Source organism: Ostrinia furnacalis, unplaced genomic scaffold (assembly GCF_004193835.3).
Source record: "Ostrinia furnacalis isolate ACB-3 unplaced genomic scaffold, ASM419383v2 OfSCF5009, whole genome shotgun sequence".
Classification (NCBI taxonomy): domain Eukaryota; kingdom Metazoa; phylum Arthropoda; class Insecta; order Lepidoptera; family Crambidae; genus Ostrinia; species Ostrinia furnacalis.
The window spans coordinates 33732-59018 of NW_021135248.1; the positions used below are offsets into that span (position 1 = coordinate 33732).

Sequence of the window (25287 nt, forward strand, 5' to 3'; positions counted from 1 at the left end):
GCCATAAGCCCGTTCAAAGCAAGTGGATTTTAAAGAGGAACTTTTATCCCATCATACTATCCATTAATTCTATTTTAAATTTTGGATATGGAGATAAGAGTGCAGACGAGAAACCATGCTCAAAAGTAAACATTTGCAGTTATGCTGCGCCTGAGTAGAGTGCACTATGTAGTGCGTATTGATGATGGCTCGATCTGGACGCGCCAATTGAACCAGCTGATGTCAGCGCGCTTGTGCCGCAGTTAGGAATCGCGGCGGATATTGAAGATAGAAATTTATTATGTCTTCAATAATGCGAAATTTATTTTAGGCAAACAATAAGTATGTATAACTAATGTTTGCAGAATTGCAGATAAAAAAACAACAACAAAATGTTGTATAGACGCATCAATGAGGCCAGTAGTCTGCCAAACTGGTCAGGTGGCCAAATTTTAGGTTTTTGGGGTTGTATGAGCTCTATGGGCTAAAAAAAAGTCACGGCAGTGAACTGCAGACTTAACGCACTTCAATTTTTGGAGTTATTTTGTTATAGCTACATTGAGCAGTGTCTATCGTGTGGCTATTATTTATTTGGCCAAGGACAACAGATCATAGGTCACGGGCAAGAGTTCAATTGTTACAATGGCCAGCTAGTCTTCTTGACTTGAACCCAATTGAACATCAACCAATGTATAAATAGGAACAATATACAATTCGACAACTTTTGTTTACATATCCTTGTAAATCATTAAGAGCAGCGAAATGTGCTGGAACATAGTTGACATAGTGTAGTGACAACAGAAATGACAACTAGAATGGCATCTACATTGGAAAATATCGGTGGGCACATTCCTTATTAATACCAAAGTGGAAAAGATACTCGCGCTACTATGATGGCCTTTTATTCTCTCTTTTGACCATTACCATAACCCAATCTCATTACTTCTAAATGCTCTAGAGTGAGTGAGACTGAGGAGTATGAACAATTTATGAACGTATGACTGAGGGAAAGATTGCTCAGAGATGAAGGACAATCAGCGATTGCAATATTTTTAAAGACGAAAATAAACCTTTTCCGATAAAATGTGCCTTTTTTGCAACATTTTATTATTTACATATTTCGTGCACCAGTATAAAATTATAAACACTTGATACTATTCTTATCAGGTTGTCACTAAGTGCTCATGCTATACGTAATACTATGATAAATATAGCTTGTTTTTATTCAAACAAACTGATAACTCAATCAATATCACTTAAACACGGTGTCTCGTATCAAATTGTCTCAATCTAACTCCAGCTGTTAATCAAGAAAGATGCCTTGCTTCACAATTCTGACAAATGTACCGAAGAGCAAAATACCAGTTGATTTTGCTGATAAAATTATTCCTGTATTATCAAGAGTAGTTGGCAAATCTGCTGATGTAAGTACCATTAGAAAACGATCACAAATTGTGCATGAAAAATTGATAAATATTTGAGAAATAATCATTTTGAGTGCAAGTGATAAAAACAAAAGCATGTAGTGCCTGTGTACAAGATCTTTGAAGTGTGTTTGAAATTTTCGATATCTACGATCGTGATTTGTAATATCTTAGCTGTAGCATAATATTAGTCTTGCTAGGTTTCTTTTTTTTCTCTTCCAATAGTCTTTGATATAATATTTAAACTGTTTGTTAAAGTGAAACTACATTTAATAAGAAAAATGTGTTTCCGTCTTATTACCACTAAACGTAGACTAAATAAAAGCTTGGGCGAAACCATGGAATTACTATTACTGCCTATTCCTTAAAACCCCACATCCTAAACTCTTCTTGTACGATTATTTTGACGTTTTTGAGATTTGACCATCAACACCATTTTTATTAAGTGAACTCATTGACAGAAGGTCGAATTAATATGCTCGTTTTAGTTCTGATTACTTCTTATTAATAACTAATGGCCGATTCAGGCCAGTAATCGTCTAAACTATTGAGCTACAAACTAGTTAATAAAAGTAATTATAAATAAATACATCTTCAATTAAAATCGATGAAGTATCAAACGCCTGTTGTAATATTTTAGCACCTTAGTCGTAATCAGAAATAGTGCTGAATGAACTTCAAAGTTTTATAAGTACACTGACAGTGACATAAGTATTTGGTAAATAAAAACCTACCTACCAGTGCTTTTAAGACTTTAACGTATTTGTAAAAATGTCTATCTTTGTAAATGGCTAATAGCGGGTGGACAAAAAGGTCTATTAATACACAAGTAGATGGAAAACTCAAGCCAGGCTACTAGTATCACAATTGATCTTATTTCAGAAATTCACATGCATTATTTCCGGTGACTGCATAGCATCTTTTGGTGGGGACTCCACTAGCCCGGGAGCAGTTGCGACCCTGGAATCCATTGGAAACCTGAACTCCAAGCAAAATAGAGTCATTGTCAAGGAATTGTCAGACTTCCTGGCAAAAGAAATCAACGTCATGCCGGACAGGTATGTATTGTAACTATGTATTTATGTATAAAATCTTGTGTCATATCATACCTCCTGGTTACGCCATAAAAGCAATTACTCTGTAGAATAACTTTTTGTATGTTGTCTCCTGTTAAATCGCCGCGTCTGACTTAATGTAAGCGGATCGGTAGCGCCCCGGCTTCGTCGTCTAGGCGACACGCCGCGCTTACGGCTCCCCGACCGCTGGTTGACCTGGCACCTGAGTGCTTAATGCGAGTTTTTTTAACTTCTTCTTCTTTTTTATTTTGGAAACGACTTGGTTGTGAGAACCATGATATCGCCAATGTCATAACTTCACCATCGCGTTAGAGTTCATTCAGATATGTATAGCACTGAATTAGCACTTATCTGTAGACATACGCGAGAGCTAAAACATACGCCAGAAGTAAAAATTGGGTGTAAGTTTTTTTTTACTTCGAAGATGGTGCACGTTTATGTTTTACTTGGAAGATGTTTGAGACCAATATAGCGCAAGATGACCGCAATTGTTTGTCCAGTGTTTGTACAAAAACCCATACTTCTGGCAATATCCTAAGAGATCTTTCGGAGGCCGAATTTAAGAGAAGATATCGGCTGCCGAAGAATTTCATACAAACAATACTGAATAGTTCGAGTTGATACGTTGACCATTCCTTTCAGAGTTAATAAGTGTGCTGCGACCTTTTAGCATAAACGTTCCGATCGATGTCTGAACATCAGGTATAGCGTCTGCGGTCAATAAAAGTGCATCTCAGGCGAACAACGACGTCTCGTTCACAACAGTGTTCGCGTGTATGATATAAAATGGATATAAATTCGACATTTCGGTGCTTTTGTTACTTGGAGATGCAGAAGATGGCCGTATACGAAGAAAAATGAGGATAACAAGGCAACTGAATATTTATGAAGAGAAAGACAGGATGTTTCCATATTTTGATAATGAAACACTTAAAATACAGCAACCACAACAGTACATTTCTGTAGTAAGCAATGACAATGTGTTCAGGAAAGAAGACCACAGCCTTAGCTAGAATATGCAATTGTTACAATCCCTGACATTAACAATACATTCAATGATTTTAAAAAGAAATGTATCATAAATTATTTTTAGACATATATTACAGAGACACTGCGTTTTCAGTGTATGCTGTTTGTTTTCTAAAAACAATACAATAAGATTTTCAAGTTACAGTCTAAACTCATAACCTGTCAAAATCACTGAAACTGACCAAAAAAGCTGCTATCGATAAACAATTTGATCGCACTTTGCTTTGGTGACATGACCAGGAAGTATGACAGAAAATCTTACAGCCTTATATTATATAAGACAAATCTGATTAGAGAAACACAAACAACAGATATAAAGTTTTATTGCACAACATTACTAAATAAATTGGTTATATTACAGAAATTAGTACAACAAGAAGATATATCTTCCTTGTCATTTCATTCACTTGATTTTCTCCAAACAATTGGAACTAAATTTTTTTTTTATAAATAATATAATTTTATGTTTGCAGATTTTTCATAAGTCTCTACGATATACAGAGCCACAACGTTGGACGATTCGGAAAAACGGCAGAAGAACTCCTCGGATAAAAACAAACTCCAACAAACATTTATATCTAAGGAAACAAACTCCAACAATCATTTATATCTAAGGTGCATTAATACAAAAAGAATTTTATTGTACATAGCACAACATAACGATTTTAAGCATTTTACTCGTTGGAGTGAACAAGAACTGCCTAAAGACGCTTTATTAAAATTTAAAATGTATGCCAGCCAAAACTGAAAATGTAACCTAGTTGTAATGCTGTAACAGAATAAACAGTCACAACGATGCAATGTTAAATTTGTAAGATTTTCAATTTCTGAATACATGTTTATTACATAATCGGCTTTATTTTTTACAATTACAAATAGACAATAATACTCATCTACACTCTAGAAACATCCATTAAGTCGCTAACAATTTTGTAAGTTCTTATAGTTTTGTGCTATTTACCTCACTTTCACACACGTTGGTAACAACCCCTTTTAAAGCGTTGGATTTGACGACTACTCCTTCCTCGTCAATCCACGCTACTCCATCACCATCTCTCCAAAAGACAGTATTTTCTGTTATAGCATTTTTAATCGATTCTTCTTCTTCCCATGAAAATGTGTCCACAGACTGACTGTTTTCTAGTGGAGGTTTTCTTATTATTTCTTCCACATCTTTATCGACTAAAGTAACGTCGACCAAACTTTTAGTTTCTTCTTCATCGGTCTTTACAATATACTTGATATCATCGTCTCCAATCTCATCGACGGTTTGTAATAAATGATCATCATCATCATCATCATCAAAATGTTCAATAGAGTCAGATTCAATACTGTTCAGAATTCTCTCAGCCCTGAACTTCCATCTTTCAAGATTTTTATTTGCCATTTTGTACATTGTTACTGTATTTGGAAGTATTTTGTGCAGCATAGCATAACACGGTATGCATATTTGGCTCAAGAAACCCACCTGGAACAAGTAAGTACTACTTTCATAATTACACTAGATAGTATCTTGAAATTATTTAAAATTATTTGTTAGTACCCCCTTACCCCGTACTGAATACGATTCGATGTGTAAGAACCGGTTTCCATTAGATCTGATCAGACTCCTGGTCGGATCCGAAAGAGATTCGGAAGTTATAGGGGCTTAATAATTTGTGTGGAAACCGCGGGTCAAGTGTTCCCGTGTATCCGGATTGGACACCAAGGCGGAGCGGAGCTGGTAGATTATTTCCACCAAAGCGGAGCGGAGACGAGAGGAGATTTGTGAACTGTAAGTAGCTGATAGCTGTCAGTCTATTAGCTGTATTCACGGCTTGAGGAAGAAGAATTAGAGGTTGAAGAAAGAAATTGGACAACCTTATCAGTATGACATTTACGTCAATACTGGGCTACCAGTTCCGAACCCTGCCACTTCAGGTTTCAGAATCGCTTGTTAAACGTCAAATGGTAAAAATCAGAACTAATGATGGGCCTGGCATATGGTCAATAGTACTTCAGCTGTCAATAATTTCAATCCTGTCAAGTATAATTATTACAAAAAATAAAATGACAAATAAAATAAGAATCGATATAAAAGATAATTATAATTTTCAATATCAAACAGTTTTTCCAAAGAGAAAAAGTACTAAGCGCCCCTTTGATTCCATTTACAAACCTTTGAAACATTACAGACAATACAGCAGTACCTAGAGGTAATTTTTATCGATATCGATACAATGCTTGCAGTGAGTAAGGTAGGTAATTAACTTAGGTAGATAATTAGCTTACTCTTTTTGTCATGTGCTCTTTGGCCAACATCTCGTCTCCGCTCCGCTCCACCTTGGTGGAAATCGGGCCTTATTTCTGTAAAGTGCAAATCTTCAAGATACCTAATACCCTTTAGATTTAATCATTCAAATAAATTGCTATTCAGCATTATGAATTCTATTTCAAGAAATTTATTATAAGACAAGTCAATATTATGCATTTACGAGTATGATTATAATCTCGTTATTGTAAATGTTCATTTTAAAATAAATATCGCCGTTGAGTACAAATAAGGCGAGTGATATAATAACCTGACTGGCTGGCTGCTCCTCTGGTTTGTTTCGATCCATCATAGGAATAGGTGTTTTCCCAATAGCCCGCTCTTTATCACCTTGATCATAGAATTCTTCAAATATGACTTTAACAGTTTTTATTTGAACCTCCCAAGGCTTTGCTGAGGCTGACAAATCAGCTGCGGTCATTGATATAGCCATAGCTAAATCTCTAAAATAGAAATGAACTTTGTTTATTTTTATATGTTTATTGTTCAGAGCCTTAGTCAAAGCTCGATAGATCGATATTATTACATACATTCGCTGAAGCGCTTTAATTTAGTTAAAATGCACATGAATTTGTATAAATAAAAAAAATACAACTGCTCGCATTTATTGCCCAAAAATAAAAACTTGCCATACAATCAAAGCCGTGATGGTGACCTAACATTCGCAAAGGCAATGAAGCCAACAGATGAAAGTACACAAGCATCGCGTTATAGTAGGCGCTACAAATATTATTTTACTGTGATACTGTTACTGTGTACAATAGTATTTTAGTGCAATTTTTAATTTTCAAAACATTGTACGTGGCATATCCTAAACACTTACATGTGACTTGAAACCTCCCAATTAAATTTTTGAGTGCTACTATCATTGTGTAGTTCTTTAATTTTTTCTAAATTTGGGAAGAAGGCTGCGAGATCAGTTGCCAGGATAGCTTGACGAATATAGCCTAAAATTTCTTTGTACTCTTCACTTGAAATGTGGGCGAAAATATTATGACCATCCTGCAAATAATTATAATACTTTTTAGAATAAAAAATTCGATATTCTGCCTTTGCTTTATAATTGCGATTATAATAGTTAGTGAATAACTTATTATTGTCGTTCATCTACATTTTACTGTCTTAGAATTTTAGAAGCAAGGGAAATTATTTAAACGTGTATGATTATAAATATTTCAATAGTTATTTTTATGGTTTACCTGCTGCAATATCGTCACAGTGATATTAAAATGATGATGCTCTAGAGTAGACGTGGTATACATGGCTGCAAGAGGGGATGCAGTCTCGCTCATGTACTTGTTAGTGTAGCCACGATGGTCTAGATCGTGACACAAACTAGATACAAAAAGCGCTAGCCTCTGAAAAGAAAAAAGCTGTTGTTTGGTAACATAGCGCAATAACCTATAGTCATGTAAAATTTTGCAAATTAAAATAAATACTAACCCTTATATAATCAAATCTTTGTTCTTTGTCATTCTTTAAAATAACATACATCGCATGTGCAACCGACCAACCATGGTCAAAGTTATGATATGGTACAGTACGGTAATTTTTCTTTACAGTAAGAACAAATCTTGTCAGAGTCAACAAATCAAATTTAGATAACTCAAAGAGATCATCAAACATTTTTATTACACATCTACATTTTTGATACTCATTTAACTTATATGGATCTAAAGCAAAATCATTCAGTTTTACTTCAATATCTTCTGAATTTTCAAGCATCCTTTGTACCTCATATTCCCTACAAGTGTTATGGTAACTCAAAACTTCTAATGCAACTCTGTATTTTTGCTCTTTCCTCATTATTCTGTCGTATAAGCGGGCATGGTGTAAAGCTAAGCCAAAAAATGTCGAAAAAATCTCAAAAGAAACTTCATCCTCACGGTCGAAGTTGTCTTCATTTCTTTTGTTGACCATTTGGACTACCCCAATTACTTTCCCTTCTACTTTAATTGGCATACACAAAATACTAATAGTTTTATATCCTGTAGCTTCATCGACTTCCCTGTAAAAATAAAACTCATAAATGACAACCTTATTTTACGATTCGGCATAGGTACGCACCAAAATTGCAAAATAATCTCTTCAACTAATTATGATCAATGTGGTAATAAAATAGCTTAAGTCAGCAAGGAATTAAAAATATAATTAAAACTCCATCCCATACCTATTGAACCTGTAATCTGAATAAGCATCAGGGATGTTCATAGTCTCACCGGACAGTGCAACATGCCCAGCGATTCCTCTATTAATTGGCATTCTAATTTCTTTCTTTTCCAAATCTCTTTCGTGGCCTGGCTCAAATTTCAGATCAAACACTGTGGAGACTAGTTCGAAGTTTCTGTAGTCGACCAGGAACAAGGATGCTCTATCGGCGTTGACCAGGCGCTGTGCAAACTCTAAGATTCTTTTAATCAGCTGGTCTAATGACACCATTTCCTCGAATATTGCCCTTGAAATTAAAATTATTTTGTTTATATGTATGGTTTTATTCCAAAATGGAGGATGACAAATTATACTAAATGTTAGAAGAATATTTAGTGCTCTTTTCAGATCAAGTGAATAATATCTAAGATTATAAAATCTAATCTTTATAAATCTAATCTCGTTCATTTCTAACGTAGAAGAAGAAAATAGAAGATTGTATGCGTAAAAAATGTCGAGAAAATAAATCATTTATCTACACAATCCTATTACTTCAAATGTCTTATACGTTTTACTTTTACTACAGAGAAAAAAGAAATTATATTTTTTTAATCATCATGACATACTTAACCACGTCCAGTAAAAAGTCTGACATATTCCGCTCTCTCTTTTTGTCAAGATACATATTGCAGTAGTGGAGCGCCAAACTACCCCAAAGCATGAAGCTGGAGCTTACTTGTTCATCTGGTTCCCTAAACCTATCATGGACTCTCCACATTTCAATAACATAACCCGTCTTGCCGTTCGAAATTAAAATGGGCTGATATAAAATGTGGTTTGCTTCTATCTGAAAGAATTATTTTCTTAGGTTATTAGTGTTGTAAAAATACTGGGAAATCTCTCAATCAAGCAATGGAATGAGGTACTTTAATCCAAAGTCAAACTACTGATTGCTGTAGATTTCTTAATTTTGACAGAGACAATCATTGAATGAAAGAAGAAAATAGCAGAAACAAACAATTCGCTGATTTTAAAATGAAAATTCTCACAGATGTATCCATATCCTTTAAAGTTTCGAAAATAGCTCGAGGTGTTTTTGGAAATCTGGCTGGATCTTCATGCCGTGACACTCTTAATGAGGTCATTTTCTTGGCAGCTTCCAAAACTAGCGTTACCTGATCAAGGTCAACTCGATCCAGTGTCAGTGTAGATGTATTACTCTGAAAATTATGTTGATCTTACTTGAATATAAATACTTCGTTCGTTCGTTTGTTTCAGCCAAATGTCGTCCACTGCTGGACAAAGGTCTCCCCAAGGCTTTTTATAACGACCGGTCCTCAAGATAGGTACTAATTGAATAATATTATGGGGTGCAATTTATCGTAATTTGAGAAAGTCCAACACTATAGAAGTACACTATTACCTAAATCAAAAGTAAGTATAATCTGTGAAAATATATAATAGAAATCGACGTTAACGATGACACATCAAACTGAACACTTTGGCATCTTTAGTGGTTGTAAAAGTTTTCACCAGAAATGTATGATGATAAAATGATTCAACAAAAAAAAATGTCATTAAAATAAACTTTATACCTGTATTGTCACAATTAGCAGAGAATTGTATACTAACTTTGTCATCAGCTACAAAACACTGTACGAATGTAGGATGATCTGGATAAAGCTTGTAAATTATGTACGCATCCACACCAACTGACAAGGCAATGGTTTTAGCAAGTTCCCATAGCACTGTGTGTTCACTTAATTCATTTTGTAGATCCTTCACCAGACTCTATAAAACAAAAATGGTAAAAAATATATAGTAGGTATGTATGTCTGGAATTTATAACTTTTGTTAATTACACGTTTCCTGACTCGTGTTATTAGAAACTTACTACAAAAGTTGGCATTGTAGATACACTTTTATGATTCATCTTTGTTCTGCTCTCATACCTTGGTGTGTCATCATCAATCTGCAAAATATATTATTTCAGTTGTCCATAAAACCCAAAAGTAACTTAGCAAAAGAACATTCCATTATTAATTTAATAGGTACTTGCAATGCGCTCTCTTTACTTACGAAATTTTGTTTAATTTTCCTAAAGAACCATCGCTCCATCTCCTCTATAGGCACTGACTCAAGTACGTAGGTTTCTAGAAAGTCCCTGTTGCGGTCCAAATAGTTCAAAACTTCCCGGCTGTCTGCATCTGATAAATTACTTAATAGCAGTAGTTTATTTTCTTACAAAGGATACTGCAAAAATGATGTGTGATACGACGCAGAAAATCTCTTAGTAACCTAAACAAAAGTTACTGTGGCACCAAGTTCCGATTGTTAGCCCGTTCAGAACTACATATACAGTATAATAAATAGCACTCAGTTTTATGTTTAGATGATGATAAAATTCCCAAGATTTACTGAAGAGCAATTTTGTAATTGGCTTTAGGCACATCAATTGACGCTTGCATGATCTTACTACAATGAGCACTCAAACTCAATTTTTTTTAACGATCAGTGCATGGACCTATAAAAAAAGGCGGACGGAACTAGCGCTACAACAAAACTGTGACGCAAAATTTTGGCGTTTGTCTATTGTGTGAGTGAATTTAGGGATGCCATATTAGCCAAAACATTTTACCCATTTATTTTAAGAAAAACATAGATCGGTAGATGTTACTTGGAAATGTAGACAGAATTATTCCGTGCCATTTTAAAAGGATGAAAGGTGAATGCGTTGAGGTAGGCGCGAAATTTTCAATGTTCAAATTTTCTTACATTGTTTGCAAGTCAGTGTGTCAGGGTATGTACATAATGTTGATCAAAAATGATTCACGCAGTTACAAATTACGAATCTTGTGTAGGTACATTATAATCATAATCTTATGCATCATCAATATATTATTATTATCTCTGATAGATTGTTTTTAACATACAACCTGACACTGACTTGCAATCAATGTAAGAAAATTTGAATTTCGCAGTTCCACGTTTTTGGGAAGGATCAAATTTGCCTGTAAGAATATATCCCATTAAAACACAATTATTTTATCATAAATTATTTTATTTCCATAGTATGCGTAATAAATAACTAAAAAGTCCTAAAATTATTATAATTTCCCATATTTCGGGTAATTTTCCCACGTAAATAACTGAGAACACTGGTCTTTGACGTATTATTTTTTCGAGTGAATGACGTTTGATTTCAATTAATTTCAATATTTTAATGTCGGGAAATAAGTGATTGGATTATTATTTTGCCTGTGAAATGTGATTCCTTAATTTTTGTTTGTTCGAACAGAACGGTTTTTACACAATTTCATCACACAAGATATGTCGTATTCGTGTTGTTTTTTCGCTGCTTAAATGTGTCAACTGTGTGAAGTTTGCACTCGAAGTGATGTATCAGGGTGTGAATGTGTGCGTGCCGGCCTGTACGTACAGGCAAGCTGGTGTATCCTAATGTCACAGTATTTTGTTGATGAGAATCCGTCCGACTTTTTTTATAGGTCCATGGATCAGTGTATTTCTTTTTCTGAAACTAAGTTTTAATTTAAATAAAAGAATTATTACATTATATGCTTGGGGCTGTCGAGGTAATAATGACAAACACTATAGAAAGGAATCAGAGTTTTGATATCCTGAAAGACAAGTTATGACAGCTGTCAGCTACAAGTACAGATAACTATTTTCAATTTTAAGATTATAAATAGGTACCTATCGCATGTTTGGACAAAAGTGCCCCATCCCCTTGCAGCCCTGAGTTTTCAGCTTAAATGTCGTGTAGGCAAGTTTGAATATCAATTGTGGTTTTCAGTTTCAAATAAAATTAGCTGTTCCGCTGTCATTTTGTTCAACGTGACGGTTTCCACGGACGAAACATCAGTTACTACCGTTTACAGGCGCCCAATACAACAGAGCTAACAGGAGCCTAGCAAGCTATTGTAAATTACTGTCATTTTGTCATCTATAAATTATCATAAAAGTTATAAGTCACGTATAGGGTTTTTGAAGCCTCTAGCAAAATCACTTTCTTCGGCTCTAAGTTCCAATATTAAAAATGCCACTTCTCGGTGGAGGTATTACAATAAATATTGAAAAGTGTAATATTGTAAGGAGCTCCAAGCATAGTTGCTCTTCACAGAGAATTGAAAATGAAGTATTATTAAAATGAAATGCTTGCAAAGAGGAGGTCTGTTATAACTTCGATCGAACCCATATAAAATTTATTTAGAGACACTTCGAAAGCCTAAAAAATTTATGTTCATCTGATGAAATTGAATTTATACCAACGTTTGGCTCTTTAAAAGATTATAAAGCGGTTGAAATTTTTTTTGTTTCAGAAGGCTTAGGTTATAACTGTGGAGATGGATGTAAAGAAAAAATCTTTTTTTTTTCTACATACTATAAGGACCGTTTCTTTTATTAAATGAAATAAAAGTAATTTTTACATGCCTGACTAGAAGATAAACCGCAGGTACCTGTGGTGCTCACGTCGTGTCTATCGTGGCTAGTAGGATACATCAGACATAAGGGATTTGTAGCTGTTGGCAACAGCAAACCTTTTTCAAATTGTATCTGGGGGCACGGCAGTGCCCCCACCAAGTCGAGCAAAAAAGCGGCACGGCCGTACCATCCTTTTCTCGAAGCAATTCAGGCCATTTTCGACCGCCTGTAACTTCGTTGTGGATAAAACTAGAAGGCTGAATTTTCATTAGCTATGCAGGCATTGTAAAGACACGGTATATTTAAAATTTCATTCAATTTGAACCAGTAGTTTAAGAATTATAACGGGTCAAAGTTACTTAATTTTGTCACTCACTGACTGACTCACCGATCATCAAAATTCTAAGGCACTTCTAGCAGACCTAGAAGCTTCAAATTTGGAATATAAGTAGTGTTTGGTGTATGAATCAAGGAAAAACTAAAATATTTGGGGGCACGGTAGTGCAACCGCCAAGTCGAGTNATGTGTGATATTATGTTTACAGGCCTTGATTAATTGTCGAAGTTGATTAATTTTATTAATCAAATCAAATCCAGTAATGTGGTTTTTCGTTCACAAAATAAAGGCAGGGGCTACTGTTGTGGATATCAATCTACACAATGTAAAACTGTGGTACCTACTTCGTATATTACTTTGTGTAGGAATATTAGCTAATTTAAAGAAAAACGAGAAAACTTTTGTAAAACAAGTGCATTCACTTTTTTTTAGTAAAAAAGTCAAAAAGACATTTAAAAACAATAGAAATATAAAAAAACTACAATAAGTTAAAAATCCCATCAAAAACAATACTTGTCAAAAAAACCAAGTCTCGCAACTCAGTTGTTCTACGGTAAAAAGTTGTGAGATCCATGTAATACCAAGTCCAGGCCAGGAAATCTTTAACGTTTTACATAAATATATTGACTTGGCCATCGCATGAAAATACGTGTGATTTAAATTATTTAGTGCGATGGCCAAGTCAATATATTTATGTAAAACGTTAAAGATTTCCTGGCCTGGACTTGGTATTACATGGATCTCACAACTTTTTACCGTAGAACAACTGAGTTGCGAGACTTGGTTTTTTTGACAAGTATTGTTTTTGATGGGATTTTTAACTTATTGTAGTTTTTTTATATTTCTATTGTTTTTAAATGTCTTTTTGACTTTTTTACTAAAAAAAAGTGAATGCACTTGTTTTACAAAAGTTTTCTCGTTTTTCTTTAAATTAGCTAATATTCCTACACAAAGTAATATACGAAGTAGGTACCACAGTTTTACATTGTGTAGATTGATATCCACAACAGTAGCCCCTGCCTTTATTTTGTGAACGAAAAACCACATTACTGGATTTGATTTGATTAATAAAATTAATCAACTTCGACAATTAATCAAGGCCTGTAAACATAATATCACACATCACTACTGGAACGGGAATTAGATTTCATAGGTACAAACGAACTCTTGCATCATCCTTTGGCCTGAATACAATAAAATGTTTTAAAAAAAGTTATTAACTACGAGTTTTAAATCAAAGCGAGAAGACTGTTAAGTGACTTTAGTTTTTACAATTATTTGTCGCTCCTTATTTTACCCACCTCTGATAAATTTAAATCGTCTGGTGATGCGATCAGCTACTGAAACAAAAGCACTGTTAAACAATTTTATCAATAGTCTACTCTTTAACAGTTAGCCAATCTGGAATTCTGGAAGAAAATGAAAGAAAGTGAAGGGCACAGAATTCAGCGTGCGCGCTACCTGACAAGTGTCACGGCTGTGTGTCCGCCGTGAACGTGGGATAATAAATGATACACGTCGTTGACGTCGTATTTAGTAAATTCCGGTTTATAGGCGCAGCGCCCGAGCAATGCGCCTGCGCCTCCACAACTAACTCATACACATCGGGAATAACACATGCGATTACACAGACATAGATAGGTGGTACACATTACATCATAATAGGTAATACGACCCCACACAAGAGTATCATCTGAAATCAAGGTACGAACCTTGGATTTCATAACTAGCTAAATGACGGGATAACAATTTGAACAACTGAACTTATCATAAATTAGTTAAGAGTTTTTCACTTACTTAAAGACGGAGTTTTCTTCTTCTGTGACTTTCCAGGAACACAGTCAAATCGTGTCGGACTTTTGTCGACACATCCGCTGTGGTATTTGGACCACATCTTTTGTTCTCCCAAACACGGCTTTAGATAAGCTTCTGAGGAACTTTCTCCTACACAAAACATAAAAGTTATAAATTGATAATTGAATTATTATCCCAATATTATTTTATTATTATCATCTAATAAAATTTGTATGAATACAATACAATTAATATTCATTTATTTAGGGAAACCAGGGCTTTAAAGATAGGTATGAGAATTTCACTCAAAAGACAAAAAAGAAATGGCAATGCCAGATTTTGTATGAAAGGTGGCGTCTTTTTTTTTTCGCGCGGCCATCGACCAAACTTTGTTTTTTGATTACAAAATAGTGTAATAATCCAAACTTACTACGGCATGTATACCTCTAAACTCAGTCTGAACTGAGTTACGAGTATTAGAAGTTTGATGATTTTCATACTAGATTTGCTTTTTGCGCGCAAGTTTTGTAAGAAATTGAACAAAACATTGCGGTATTTTTTTATTGCGCTGATTCTACTCCATACTGATGTTTAGAGCCTTTAATGGATGGTATTGTTTGTTTACACATACAATGTCACTATTTTGTTGCAATTTCTTACAAAACTTGCGCGCAAAAAGCAAATCTAGTATGTAAAATCATCAAACTTCTAATACTCGTAACTCAGTTCGGACTGAGTTTAGAGGTATACATGTCATAGTAAGTTTGGTTTATTACACTATTTTGTAATCATAAAACAAGGTTTGGTCGATGGCCGCGCGAAAAAAAAAAGACGCCAATTTCCGGCATTGTCTTTTCACTTACCAGAACCATTCGGTATAGGTGGCAACAGTCTTGGAGAACGGTAGCCCGGCGCACGATTTCTACTTGATTGCATTATGAATTGAGCTCACACCTCGCTTGTCGACGCTAGGAGTCTACCCCCAAATAAAAGCGAGCTACTACAGTAATTTCTGCGAACAATATAATTTGAGAAATTCAACCACATTTATCGTATCAACCAGAGAATAATGTTTGGGTACAATTTATAATAATAATGTTATGAAACAAAAATAATCTTTATTATGGCATTGACTGATATAGGTCACAATATTTGTTACAACACTGTCCAACCAATGTGTACATAGATTGAAAACTGTTTCCAGTGGAGTTGTCAAGCAAGCCCACCCACGTGAATTCTGTGTAGGTGACCAAAGAAGCCGAGGATAGAACTCGAATCTACAAAGAAAATCAAATGTTTATCTTGTACCAGAGTATTATAACATTTTGAAGCTATTATTTCCACCGATTCATAAAAAGAGTTGACGGGATAAATTTCCAACGCATCCGCTTGGTGGTCGTGAACTCTGCTTCTGCTTTTATCAGGTCCAGATCTGCTTCAACCGCTGCTTGCTATAGTTATGACCTGAGGACCGCGATGTAACAACTTCTTCAGAACCAATGTCTTGTTAATGGCTGTAATCACAGACGTCCGAGGTTTGATCCTCTCTCAGAAGCAGCGACAAAAGAATGTTTTGCTCCATACCCTGAGGCGGGGTTATAGTGAACTCTAGGCCGCTGACTCACGTGTCCTGGAACCCGATGCAGACCCGACGGAGGCGCTTACGCCATTTACATTCCTTATCGGCACCCCTTCTAACGATCTTCAAACACGGCCTTTTGACGACTCCGATCTATCCAGCCGGGCACAGTGGCGGAAGGCACAGCTGTTGTGATGTTGCGGCGTTCAACCTCTTTGCACTATTCTGTGCAGCGTGGCGTTTTAATTTTAATTTTTATAAGGCTTCTTTTGTTTTTCACTCTACCATTTTTCTATTGTACTGAACTGTCATGATTGTAATATATTCGCAAAAACCGTAAAAAGTGTTATCATTTAATGGCACCATTATGTTCTACGAAACATAATTAACATCCTGAATGTGATTTAGAGTTTGGAGGTAGCAATCGTGCTTGACGCTTGCCACTCATGATTTCATTAGTGCGAAATACATTCGAGGCGAAAATACAAAACACACGACACCAGTGGTAAGCAGATTAGTTGGCAGCTGCTTATAAATTTAGTCAAGCTTCAAAGTCAAACAAGAGATTTCGGAGATAGATGGCGTAACAACAATACAGTGTGAGTCACGTTAAAGTGTACATGTGAAAATAGATGAAACTAGACCTATTTTTATCGACAAAAAAAAGGTCAAAAAATTTTTGAGATTTTTTTTTAATTTTTCATAGAATTTTTTTTCTTCAAATTACTTATTGTAAAGAAAATGTAATAACTTTTAAACTAAGCGGTATATCCTGATAAATTAAAAACAGTAATAATGCTAAATAACAGGCGATACTAAAAAAATACATAGAATACACAAAAAATGCCAACAAATAATAAAAAATGATACTTTTTGAAAAAAATCTGCTTAAAAATTCGTGTTTTTTTGGTTATTTTATAAATTTTTCCAAAAAATGCCCCTACAACCGGTGGTTTTTATTACTTTGTATTATTTTCTATCGTATTATCTTTGTAAAACCAAAAATCGCATGTCTCTATCCCTTTCACAACATTTGCTATGATCGTTTGAACAAAGGCCTGCCACAACATTATTCTCCGCTACAGGTAGAGACAATTTTAATTTTAACTAAAATGTTTAATTTACCTCGAAATCTTTTGTTTTTATTTGAAATCTAACTTGTCTTTATTAAAATTACAAATCTAGAGCCATTTTCAGTTTTGTTGTTAACGAAGCGTTGAATGGCGCGCCCGGAGAGGCTTAGTTCAAACGATCATTGCAAACGTTGTGATAGGGATAGAGACATGCAATTTTTCGTTTTACGAAGGTAATATGATAGAGAATAATACAAAGTAATAAAAACTACCTGTTATAGGGGCATTTTTTGGAGAAATTTATCAAATAACCAAAAAAACACGATTTTTTAAGCGGATTTTTTTCAAAAAGTATAATTTTTTATTATTTGTTGGCCTTTTTTGTGTATTTTATGTATTTTTTTAGTATTGCCTGTTATTTAGCATTGTTACTGTTTTTATTGTATCAAGATATACCGCTTAGTTTAAAAGTTATTATGTTTTCTTTACAATAAGTAATTGAAAGAAAAAAAATTCTATAAAAAATTAAAAAAAAATCTCAAAAATTTTTTGACCTCTTTTTTGTCGATAAAAATAGGTCTAGTTTCATCTATTTTGATATGTACACTTTAACGTGACTCACACTGTATATTGAAAAGTGAAATCTCGGTAGGCCACGCCCTCGATAAACTACGATGATTTTCCTGTGTTGTTTTGTATAGTTTCATGTTAATTTTGTTTGCATTGTTTTGTTTGCATGTTGTTAAACATACAAATTCGCTATCACCCGTATTCACAAATGATACTTACCTATGTGAAGCAGAAACGCTATGCGAAATGAGACATTTCTCAATGCGTTCCATATGACAAGCCTTTCAATTCATAAACAATACTTAGACGACCCTTGACTATGCAAAATCAGAGTGTTGAATAGTGCTCTGTGATTGGTTCGCTTATGTTACGCACTTCACTCCGCTAACTGACATTCCTGTCATTCAAACGGTGCAACGGTTTTTATGTGTCATTCAATTTGTGGATTTATGAATTAAATATGTAAATATGGATAAAACTACAACTATCAGGTTAGTATGAATACTTCGATTTTATTGTTTATTTTCATTCAATAATAAAACACTGTCTTGAGCAGTAATAAAAATAGTGAAAATCATGTGTTTCGATCATTATTTTTAAGATCAAAAAAGCTGCCGTTTTCTTCTTCCGAAAGAGAGCTGCTGATTGTAGAACGGCCTATTATTGAAGACAAGCATACCTATTATTATCCTCTCTAAAATATCGAGTTGAATAAGCAGACCTGGGAAAATCTAACAGTGACTTACAATTCTCAACCATATTTATGTTTCACAAAGGCTCACACATCAACTGAAAACATGCTGGAATAATTTAAAGACCCAAAGAAAGAAAGAACTTTCTCAGGAATCAATCAAACGTTCTCAACACCCACTAGTAAGTAATGTTTTTAAAATATTAGTAGGTAGATTTATGAGGAATAACTAAGCAGAGTATACTCAAAGGAATTAAATTCATAATTTGCTTTTCAGGTATCAAGAAATTAAGATTAGTAGTAGCAAGAATGAAGATTAAGACAGAAACAAGAATCAAACGCACCACATTGAATAATATACAACAAGAAGACCAGGCTTCAGGTTGCGTCAACTCGGCGGGCCTGTCGGGCAACCCGTAACCCCCCAACGGAGAGGGGCCGGGGGCCCCGGCTACGGAAGTCGGGGCCAAGACAAGGAAAAGTCTTTAAAACCCTCAAATGCCAAGGTCTGGGGGGGCCGAGGAGCAGTGTCGGGTATTATTAGCTCGACACGGTCGGTGGAGTATCACCGGCCGTTACCCCTCCCGGGAGTGAGGGGGGGCAGCTGCGCCCGCAAGCAGTTTGAAAAAAATTAATAGTGTCAAAACGGATAAAACTACCCGGGCGGGTCCCAGCCATGCTGGGGAATCCCGTGGCCGCTCACAAGGCGGTCGGCCCTGTGTATACGGGGAGGCCAACACTTTTCCGCGGTCTCGACCGCGCCACGACGGCAAATACAAACCCACAACGGACTCGAATTCGCTCTACGATACGGAACATGACGAACAGGAGGTGGAGGCCTGTGCCCCGAAGGTACACGCCGAAACCAGCGACCACAGCAAGAATATGACGGACTCTGAACTGGGGTCGGAGGCTTCTGCAACCTCTGCGTTACCGGATAAGAAGGTTCGACCCAAACCAACACGCAAGCGCCGGAAAGAGATTGCCTGTCTGCATGAGAACTCTTCTCTTTCGGAGGAGGAAGTGGCCCCAGCACCTAAATTCAGCGGTAAGAAGGCCGGCAGTGGCCAGCGGGCGGACTATTATAGGAGAGTGGAGGAACTGGAGGAGCTCGACTTTAATGCCGACCTCGATAGGAGGGCCAAGGCCAGTCTGGTCCGCCGAGAAAGGAGTCGGGCGGGTTCAATCTCGCCGAACCTTGAAGATCCCAAGTCCAAGGTGGACTATGAGAGGCTGGACCTGGAGCAGCTGAGGGCTCGCGGGGGACTGTTCGTCTCCGAGATCGCCCGCGTCTCTCAGGCATCCGGACGTTTACAGGGTCCTCTGAAAGGAGCCCTCAACAGGTCAGCGGATAACCTCGCCGGCATCCTCGACCAGCTGGCAGCCCGCTCCGAGACGGAGGAAAACCGCCGGCTGAGGATCGACAACGCCAACTTGAGGCGAGAAATGGAAAGTCTCCATGTGGAGATCCGCGCCCTTAAGCGCGAGATGGCGGAGCTGACTGCCAATGTCGGCAAAAGGAATGTCATGCCCCCGCCGGCGGTCCCGTCAACTCACGAGGACGACATGGAGGCCCAGACCCACGAGGACGAGATGGAGGCCCAGGCTCCCGCGAGAGACCCCTTCCCCCAGGGCGCATTATGCGCCCAATCTATAGAGGAGCTCCTGCAGATGGCCTGCCAAAAAGCTATAGACTCGGCGGCCAAGCTCATAGACGCCAGACTCGGAGATCTGCAGAGCCGTTTGCCGCCCCAGAGGACCCTCCGCCCCCCACTAGCGGCTGACTCAAGAACTGCCTCGGCCCCTACGGCAAGCTCAGCCCCTGCAGCAGGGCCGGCCCCTGCGCCCAAGACGGCCCCGACGGCACCCAAACCTAAGCCGAAGGTGAAGCTAACCCCTCCCCGCAGCGCAGCCATTGTTGTGACGCTGCAACCTGAGACGGAGAAGAGAGGGGCAACTTATAAGAAGGTGCTCACCAAGGCCAAGGCTGCAGTGGACCTAGCTGAGCTGGGAATCCCGAACATTAAGGTCACTGACTCGGCGACCGGAGCTCGCCTAATTGAGGTTCCAGGCGCCGAGTCCAAGGACAAGGCAGACAAGCTGGCCATTCAGCTGAGGGCGGCTCTCGGTGGCGACGTAATCGTCACCAGGCCTGAAAAGCGCGCAGACATTCGCATTATCGGCCTGGACGAATCAGTCACCAGAGAGGAGGTTGCCGAAGCGATGGCCAGCAGGACGGGCTGCTCTCAGGAGGCAGTGAGAGTGGGGGAGATTCGGCGCAGCACCCGTGGTGAGGGAACTACCACGATTAGCTGCCCAGTCGTAGCGGCCAAAGCCCTGTCGGAGGCCGGTCGCCTTCTTGTGGGCTGGTCCTCCGCCCGTGTACAGGTCCTGTACACTGGTCCGTATACAGTTAGCAAGTAGAAAACCTAAAAAGCGCCCCTTTCGGGGGCCCCCACCACTTAAGCACAACTCCGTCGAAGTCGAAAACCTAGGAGAGTCTTAATGGGCAACCAATGAAGCCATTAAAGCAATAAAATCTTTTGTAGGAATTATTTCCGATTTAAAATCTAATTCTACTGGCCTATGCCCTGAATTTCATTAACTAGAGAAAAATAAAGGACACCATATGCATAGTAGACCCCGACACAAAACAGGAAATACAAGACCCCAAAAGACCGCGCATGACATTGGACACCGATAAAAAAGTAAAATGTTTAAAAGCGCTTAAAGATAGTGGATATGCTGGCAGAACTAATTTATCCCTCGGGGACTAGAAGCGCAGTGTAAAATGTCCAAGTATATTTATTATTATTATTATTTGTACGCTTTGGAGCTCACGGGTCAAAAGTGGCCCGGTCCTTTATAAGGCTTGCGTGGGGATACAGATCCAACACGTAGAGGCCGTTTTAAGCGCAAAATAATCGACAAAAGTGAAAGTGGTGCACATACTGGATCTAGTCTCTGACTATATCATGGGATGTAGCCAGAGACCATCCCCAGCCTGTGCACAGGAGATATTGCAGTTATTGGAAAATGGACTAAGGTTATGATGGATGAAGGATGGATGGACTGGTTACTGGGCTATGGATTATTATTAAAAGGACATCATCCACGTTTCATACATTTTTGGTCCAAAATCAAAAGTGCCGGCCAACAAAAAAAGTGCTGTATATTGACAGAATACGTCTGCCTTAGCATTTGTTACTATGGCACCAAAGCTGTAGCACCACTTTGCGTCGAGTATTTGAGATCTAATAGTCATCGACGATTCATACATTTTTTGTTCAAAATCAAAAGTGCCGGCCAACAAAAAAAAAGTGCTGTATATTGACAGAATACGTCTGCCTTAGCATTTCTTACTATGGAACCAAAGCTGTAGCACCACTGTGCGTCGAGTATTTGAGATTTAAAAGTCATCGACGATTCATACATTTTTTGTTCAAAATCAANGTTCTTACAAATCGTCATAAAATATGCTCTTAAGGAGCCTCTACATGTCTCATAATCTTTTTACCCTACCAGCGCTTCGAGACCAACATTTGGCAAGTGCTGAGAAGAAGCGCCGCAACAAACTCAGTCACCACTGTCTGCCGGTTAATATAAATAAATAGAAATAGTAGTAGTAGGTACATTCGATTCAGGAGCAGTTCACTGAATTTACCATGCATTCTTGTATGGTGTTTCATAAGAATGGGTAGGTATACAAGATTGCGTTTCCCCCAACAAACCCCTGTCGGCCTTCGAGACCTTTCTCGGCATCTTGGGTCCCGCGATTCGTCGGCTGGCGCCTCTCCAGGTCATCCTCATGGGCGACCTGAATGCGAAATCGCGTATGTGGGGCGGGAACTTCACCGATGTGAGAGGTAGGGCCCTCGAGGACTGGGTGGCCGAACTTGGGCTGTCCGTTCTGAACACCGGGACAGCCCATACCTGCGTCAGGGCACAGGGTGGCTCAAGGGTGGACGTGTCTTTCGCCGCCCCTGCGGTCGCCCAACGCGTCGTCAACTGGCGGGTGATGGAGGAGGAGACTCTCTCGGATCATCTCTACATCCGGTTCGAGGTCTCTCCCTCCACCACTCCCCGAGCGCCTCGTCGTACTGGCCACTCGGCCTTTCCTAGGTGGGCCACAACCAAGCTGGACAAAGAAAAGGCCGAAGAGGCGGCCATTGTCCAGGCCTGGTGCAGCAAGGGGAGTCCTCAGCCCTCCGATGCCGACGCCGGTGCCGCCTGTCTCCGAGCGGCATTGACTGAGACGTGCGATGCGGCAATGCCGAGAGCCCAACGCACTGGCAACAGACGGCAGGTTTACTGGTGGTCCCAGGAAATAGCGGACCTCCGGACCACCAGTAACGCGGCAAGGAGGGCCTATTTTTTTTTTTTTTTTTTTTTTTTTTTTTTTTTTTTTTTTTTTTTTTTTTTTTTTTTTTTTTTTTTTTTTTTTTTTTTTTTTTTTTTTTTTTTTTTTTTTTTTTTTTTTTTTTTTTTTTTTTTTTTTTTTTTTTTTTTTTTTTTTTTTTTTTTTTTTTTTTTTTTTTTTTTTTTTTTTTTTTTTTTTTTTTTTTTTTTTTTTTTTTTTTTTTTTTTTTTTTTTTTTTTTTTTTTTTTTTTTTTTTTTTTTTTTTTTTTTTTTTTTTTTTTTTTTTTTTTTTTTTTTTTTTTTTTTTTTTTTTTTTTTTTTTTTTTTTTTTTTTTTTTTTTTTTTTTTTTTTTTTTTTTTTTTTTTTTTTTTTTTTTTTTTTTTTTTTTTTTTTTTTTTTTTTTTTTTTTTTTTTTTTTTTTTTTTTTTTTTTTTTTTTTTTTTTTTTTTTTTTTTTTTTTTTTTTTTTTTTTTTTTTTTTTTTTTTTTTTTTTTTTTTTTTTTTTTTTTTTTTTTTTTTTTTTTTTTTTTTTTTTTTTTTTTTTTTTTTTTTTTTTTTTTTTTTTTTTTTTTTTTTTTTTTTTTTTTTTTTTTTTTTTTTTTTTTTTTTTTTTTTTTTTTTTTTTTTTTTTTTTTTTTTTTTTTTTTTTTTTTTTTTTTTTTTTTTTTTTTTTTTTTTTTTTTTTTTTTTTTTTTTTTTTTTTTTTTTTTTTTTTTTTTTTTTTTTTTTTTTTTTTTTTTTTTTTTTTTTTTTTTTTTTTTTTTTTTTTTTTTTTTTTTTTTTTTTTTTTTTTTTTTTTTTTTTTTTTTTTTTTTTTTTTTTTTTTTTTTTTTTTTTTTTTTTTTTTTTTTTTTTTTTTTAGGTTAGGTTAGGTTAGGTTAGGTTAGGTTAGGTTAGGTTAGGTTAGGTTTTTTTTTTTTTTTTTTTTTTTTTTTTTTTTTTTTTTTTTTTTTTTTTTTTTTTTTTTTTTTTTTTTTTTTTTTTTTTTTTTTTTTTTTTTTTTTTTTTTTTTTTTTTTTTTTTTTTTTTTTTTTTTTTTTTTTTTTTTTTTTTTTCATGCAGATTTTTGGAGATGTGATTTTTTCTCCATTTTATTCTCTCTTTTCGTGTATTACATTATTCTTTTACTTTATTATTCTTTTATTTCATTCATCTTTTCTTTCATTTATCTTTTCAATTATAATTCTTTTTTGATCTTAAAACTAACCATGCATTTTTACAAGCCTTATTAATAATTCCTTTTCATTTTTCAGATTTTCTCGTGTGAAATCATTGGTTTCTTGATTCATCTAGGTACATTCGGGTTTTGAAATGAATTATTCAGTATTTCTTTATTTACAGCTCATTGATAATGAGGCAGAAGCCAATAATTTCAATTTGAATTCATTAAATTATTACAATAAATCAGGTAAAATTACAATAAAATAATAAAATGGAATAATTAAATTTACATAATAATAGTTGAATTACAATAAAATAAAATTAAAATAAAATTAAAATTAGAATTAGCGTTAATTTGAATTGATTTAAATTACAATATAAAAAGTGGCAATAGCCGATAAAATTAAAACAAAATTAAAACAAAAATTAAAACACAATAAAACAAATTAATATCAAATGAGGCAATAGCCATAATAACAATACAATATTTGAATTTGTAAAATACAATAGAAATCAATAAACAGTGAGGGCGCTACGTGCTAATCTATATATTTTTGGCGCCATTCGCCTTCGCTGTCTGGCGCATAACGCCTTCCGCGAAGGCCAGAAAATGGGCCCGGCTGGGATCGTCACCGACCAAGAAAGGAAAGCTACCCGGCTCAATCGCCCGTTGAACCCTGTGTTCGCAGTCATGCCGCCTGGCCGAGAACCTAGGGCACTCGGCCAGGATGTGCTCCACTGTTTCACTGGTTGAGTCATCGCAGACACAGGTTTCAACCGGCGAGAGCTTAAATCTATGGAGGTAACTCCTCAGACCTCCGTGACCAGTAAATAGTTGTGTTAGGACATTTGTCAAAGCCATCTTGGTGAAAACTCGATGCGCCGCTCTCACATCGGGGAAGAACATCTTGGTAACAGATCCGGTCTCTGAGGATTCGTACCGGATCTGCCACAGCGTTATAGTGTTGCCCCTAATGGTTCGCTTAGCAAAGGACAGAGGGAAGCGGTCCACGAACGCTCTTGTTTTAAGTTTCAGAGCAGCTTCTTTGGCGAGGGTGTCTGCCCTCTCGTTCCCCGGGAGACCCGCATGCGCCTTGATCCACATGAACTTGATCACGATTCCCTGCTTTCCAATTCTCGCGATGTTTTCCCTCACTTCCGCCGCAATCGGGTTCAGAGCATTTGGGTCTCCCAGTGTCTCCAACGCTGAGCGGGAATCGCTGAGAACGAGGATCCTGCTTGTCCCCAAGCTGCTCGCCATCGTGGTCGCCTTGAGGATAGCCGCCAACTCCGCTTGATACACGGAGCAGTA

The 25287-nt window shown here is 36.6% G+C and overlaps 3 protein-coding genes across 3 annotated transcripts; 2 read left to right on the forward strand and 1 right to left on the reverse strand.

The window, feature by feature from the left end:
* The first annotated feature begins 1250 nt into the window (after positions 1-1250).
* On the forward strand, positions 1251-4145 carry LOC114360428 (macrophage migration inhibitory factor). The gene is made up of 3 exons (XM_028315140.1): positions 1251-1403; positions 2286-2461; positions 3982-4145. The coding sequence occupies exons 1-3, from the start codon at positions 1296-1298 to the stop codon at positions 4058-4060; spliced, it is 363 nt and encodes a 120-aa protein (XP_028170941.1). The 5' UTR covers positions 1251-1295; the 3' UTR covers positions 4061-4145.
* On the reverse strand, positions 4050-16643 carry LOC114360427 (probable 3',5'-cyclic phosphodiesterase pde-5). The gene is made up of 15 exons (XM_028315139.1): positions 15849-16643; positions 15404-15552; positions 14544-14690; positions 14048-14086; positions 10047-10174; positions 9862-9939; positions 9600-9758; positions 9017-9187; positions 8594-8814; positions 7990-8274; positions 7263-7827; positions 7019-7177; positions 6643-6821; positions 6070-6262; positions 4050-4976 (listed from the first exon to the last, which is right to left on the reverse strand). The coding sequence occupies exons 2-15, from the start codon at positions 15474-15476 to the stop codon at positions 4449-4451; spliced, it is 2925 nt and encodes a 974-aa protein (XP_028170940.1). The 5' UTR covers positions 15477-15552; positions 15849-16643; the 3' UTR covers positions 4050-4448.
* A 2695-nt stretch (positions 16644-19338) lies between these two features.
* LOC114360425 (uncharacterized) lies at positions 19339-20877 on the forward strand. Its single transcript, XM_028315138.1, has one exon. It carries the CDS (start codon positions 19339-19341, stop codon positions 20875-20877), a length of 1539 nt encoding a protein of 512 aa, XP_028170939.1.
* The last annotated feature ends 4410 nt before the right edge of the window (positions 20878-25287 follow it).

Bases quoted from the DNA above. Each gene is read 5' to 3' on its own strand.
- LOC114360428 (XM_028315140.1), top strand. From the start codon at position 1,296: ATGCCTTGCTTCACAATTCTGACAAATGTACCGAAGAGCAAAATACCA. The intron at 1,404-2,285 runs GTAAGTACCATT...ATCTTATTTCAG, and splicing joins TAGTTGGCAAATCTGCTGAT to AAATTCACATGCATTATTTC. The intron at 2,462-3,981 runs GTATGTATTGTA...TTATGTTTGCAG, and splicing joins ATCAACGTCATGCCGGACAG to ATTTTTCATAAGTCTCTACG.
- LOC114360427 (XM_028315139.1), bottom strand. From the start codon at position 15,476: ATGCAATCAAGTAGAAATCGTGCGCCGGGCTACCGTTCTCCAAGACTG. The intron at 9,940-10,046 runs GTAAGTAAAGAG...TATATTTTGCAG, and splicing joins GGAAAATTAAACAAAATTTC to ATTGATGATGACACACCAAG. The intron at 7,178-7,262 runs GTTAGTATTTAT...TTTTCTTTTCAG, and splicing joins AAAGATTTGATTATATAAGG to AGGCTAGCGCTTTTTGTATC.
- LOC114360425 (XM_028315138.1), top strand. From the start codon at position 19,339: ATGACGGACTCTGAACTGGGGTCGGAGGCTTCTGCAACCTCTGCGTTA.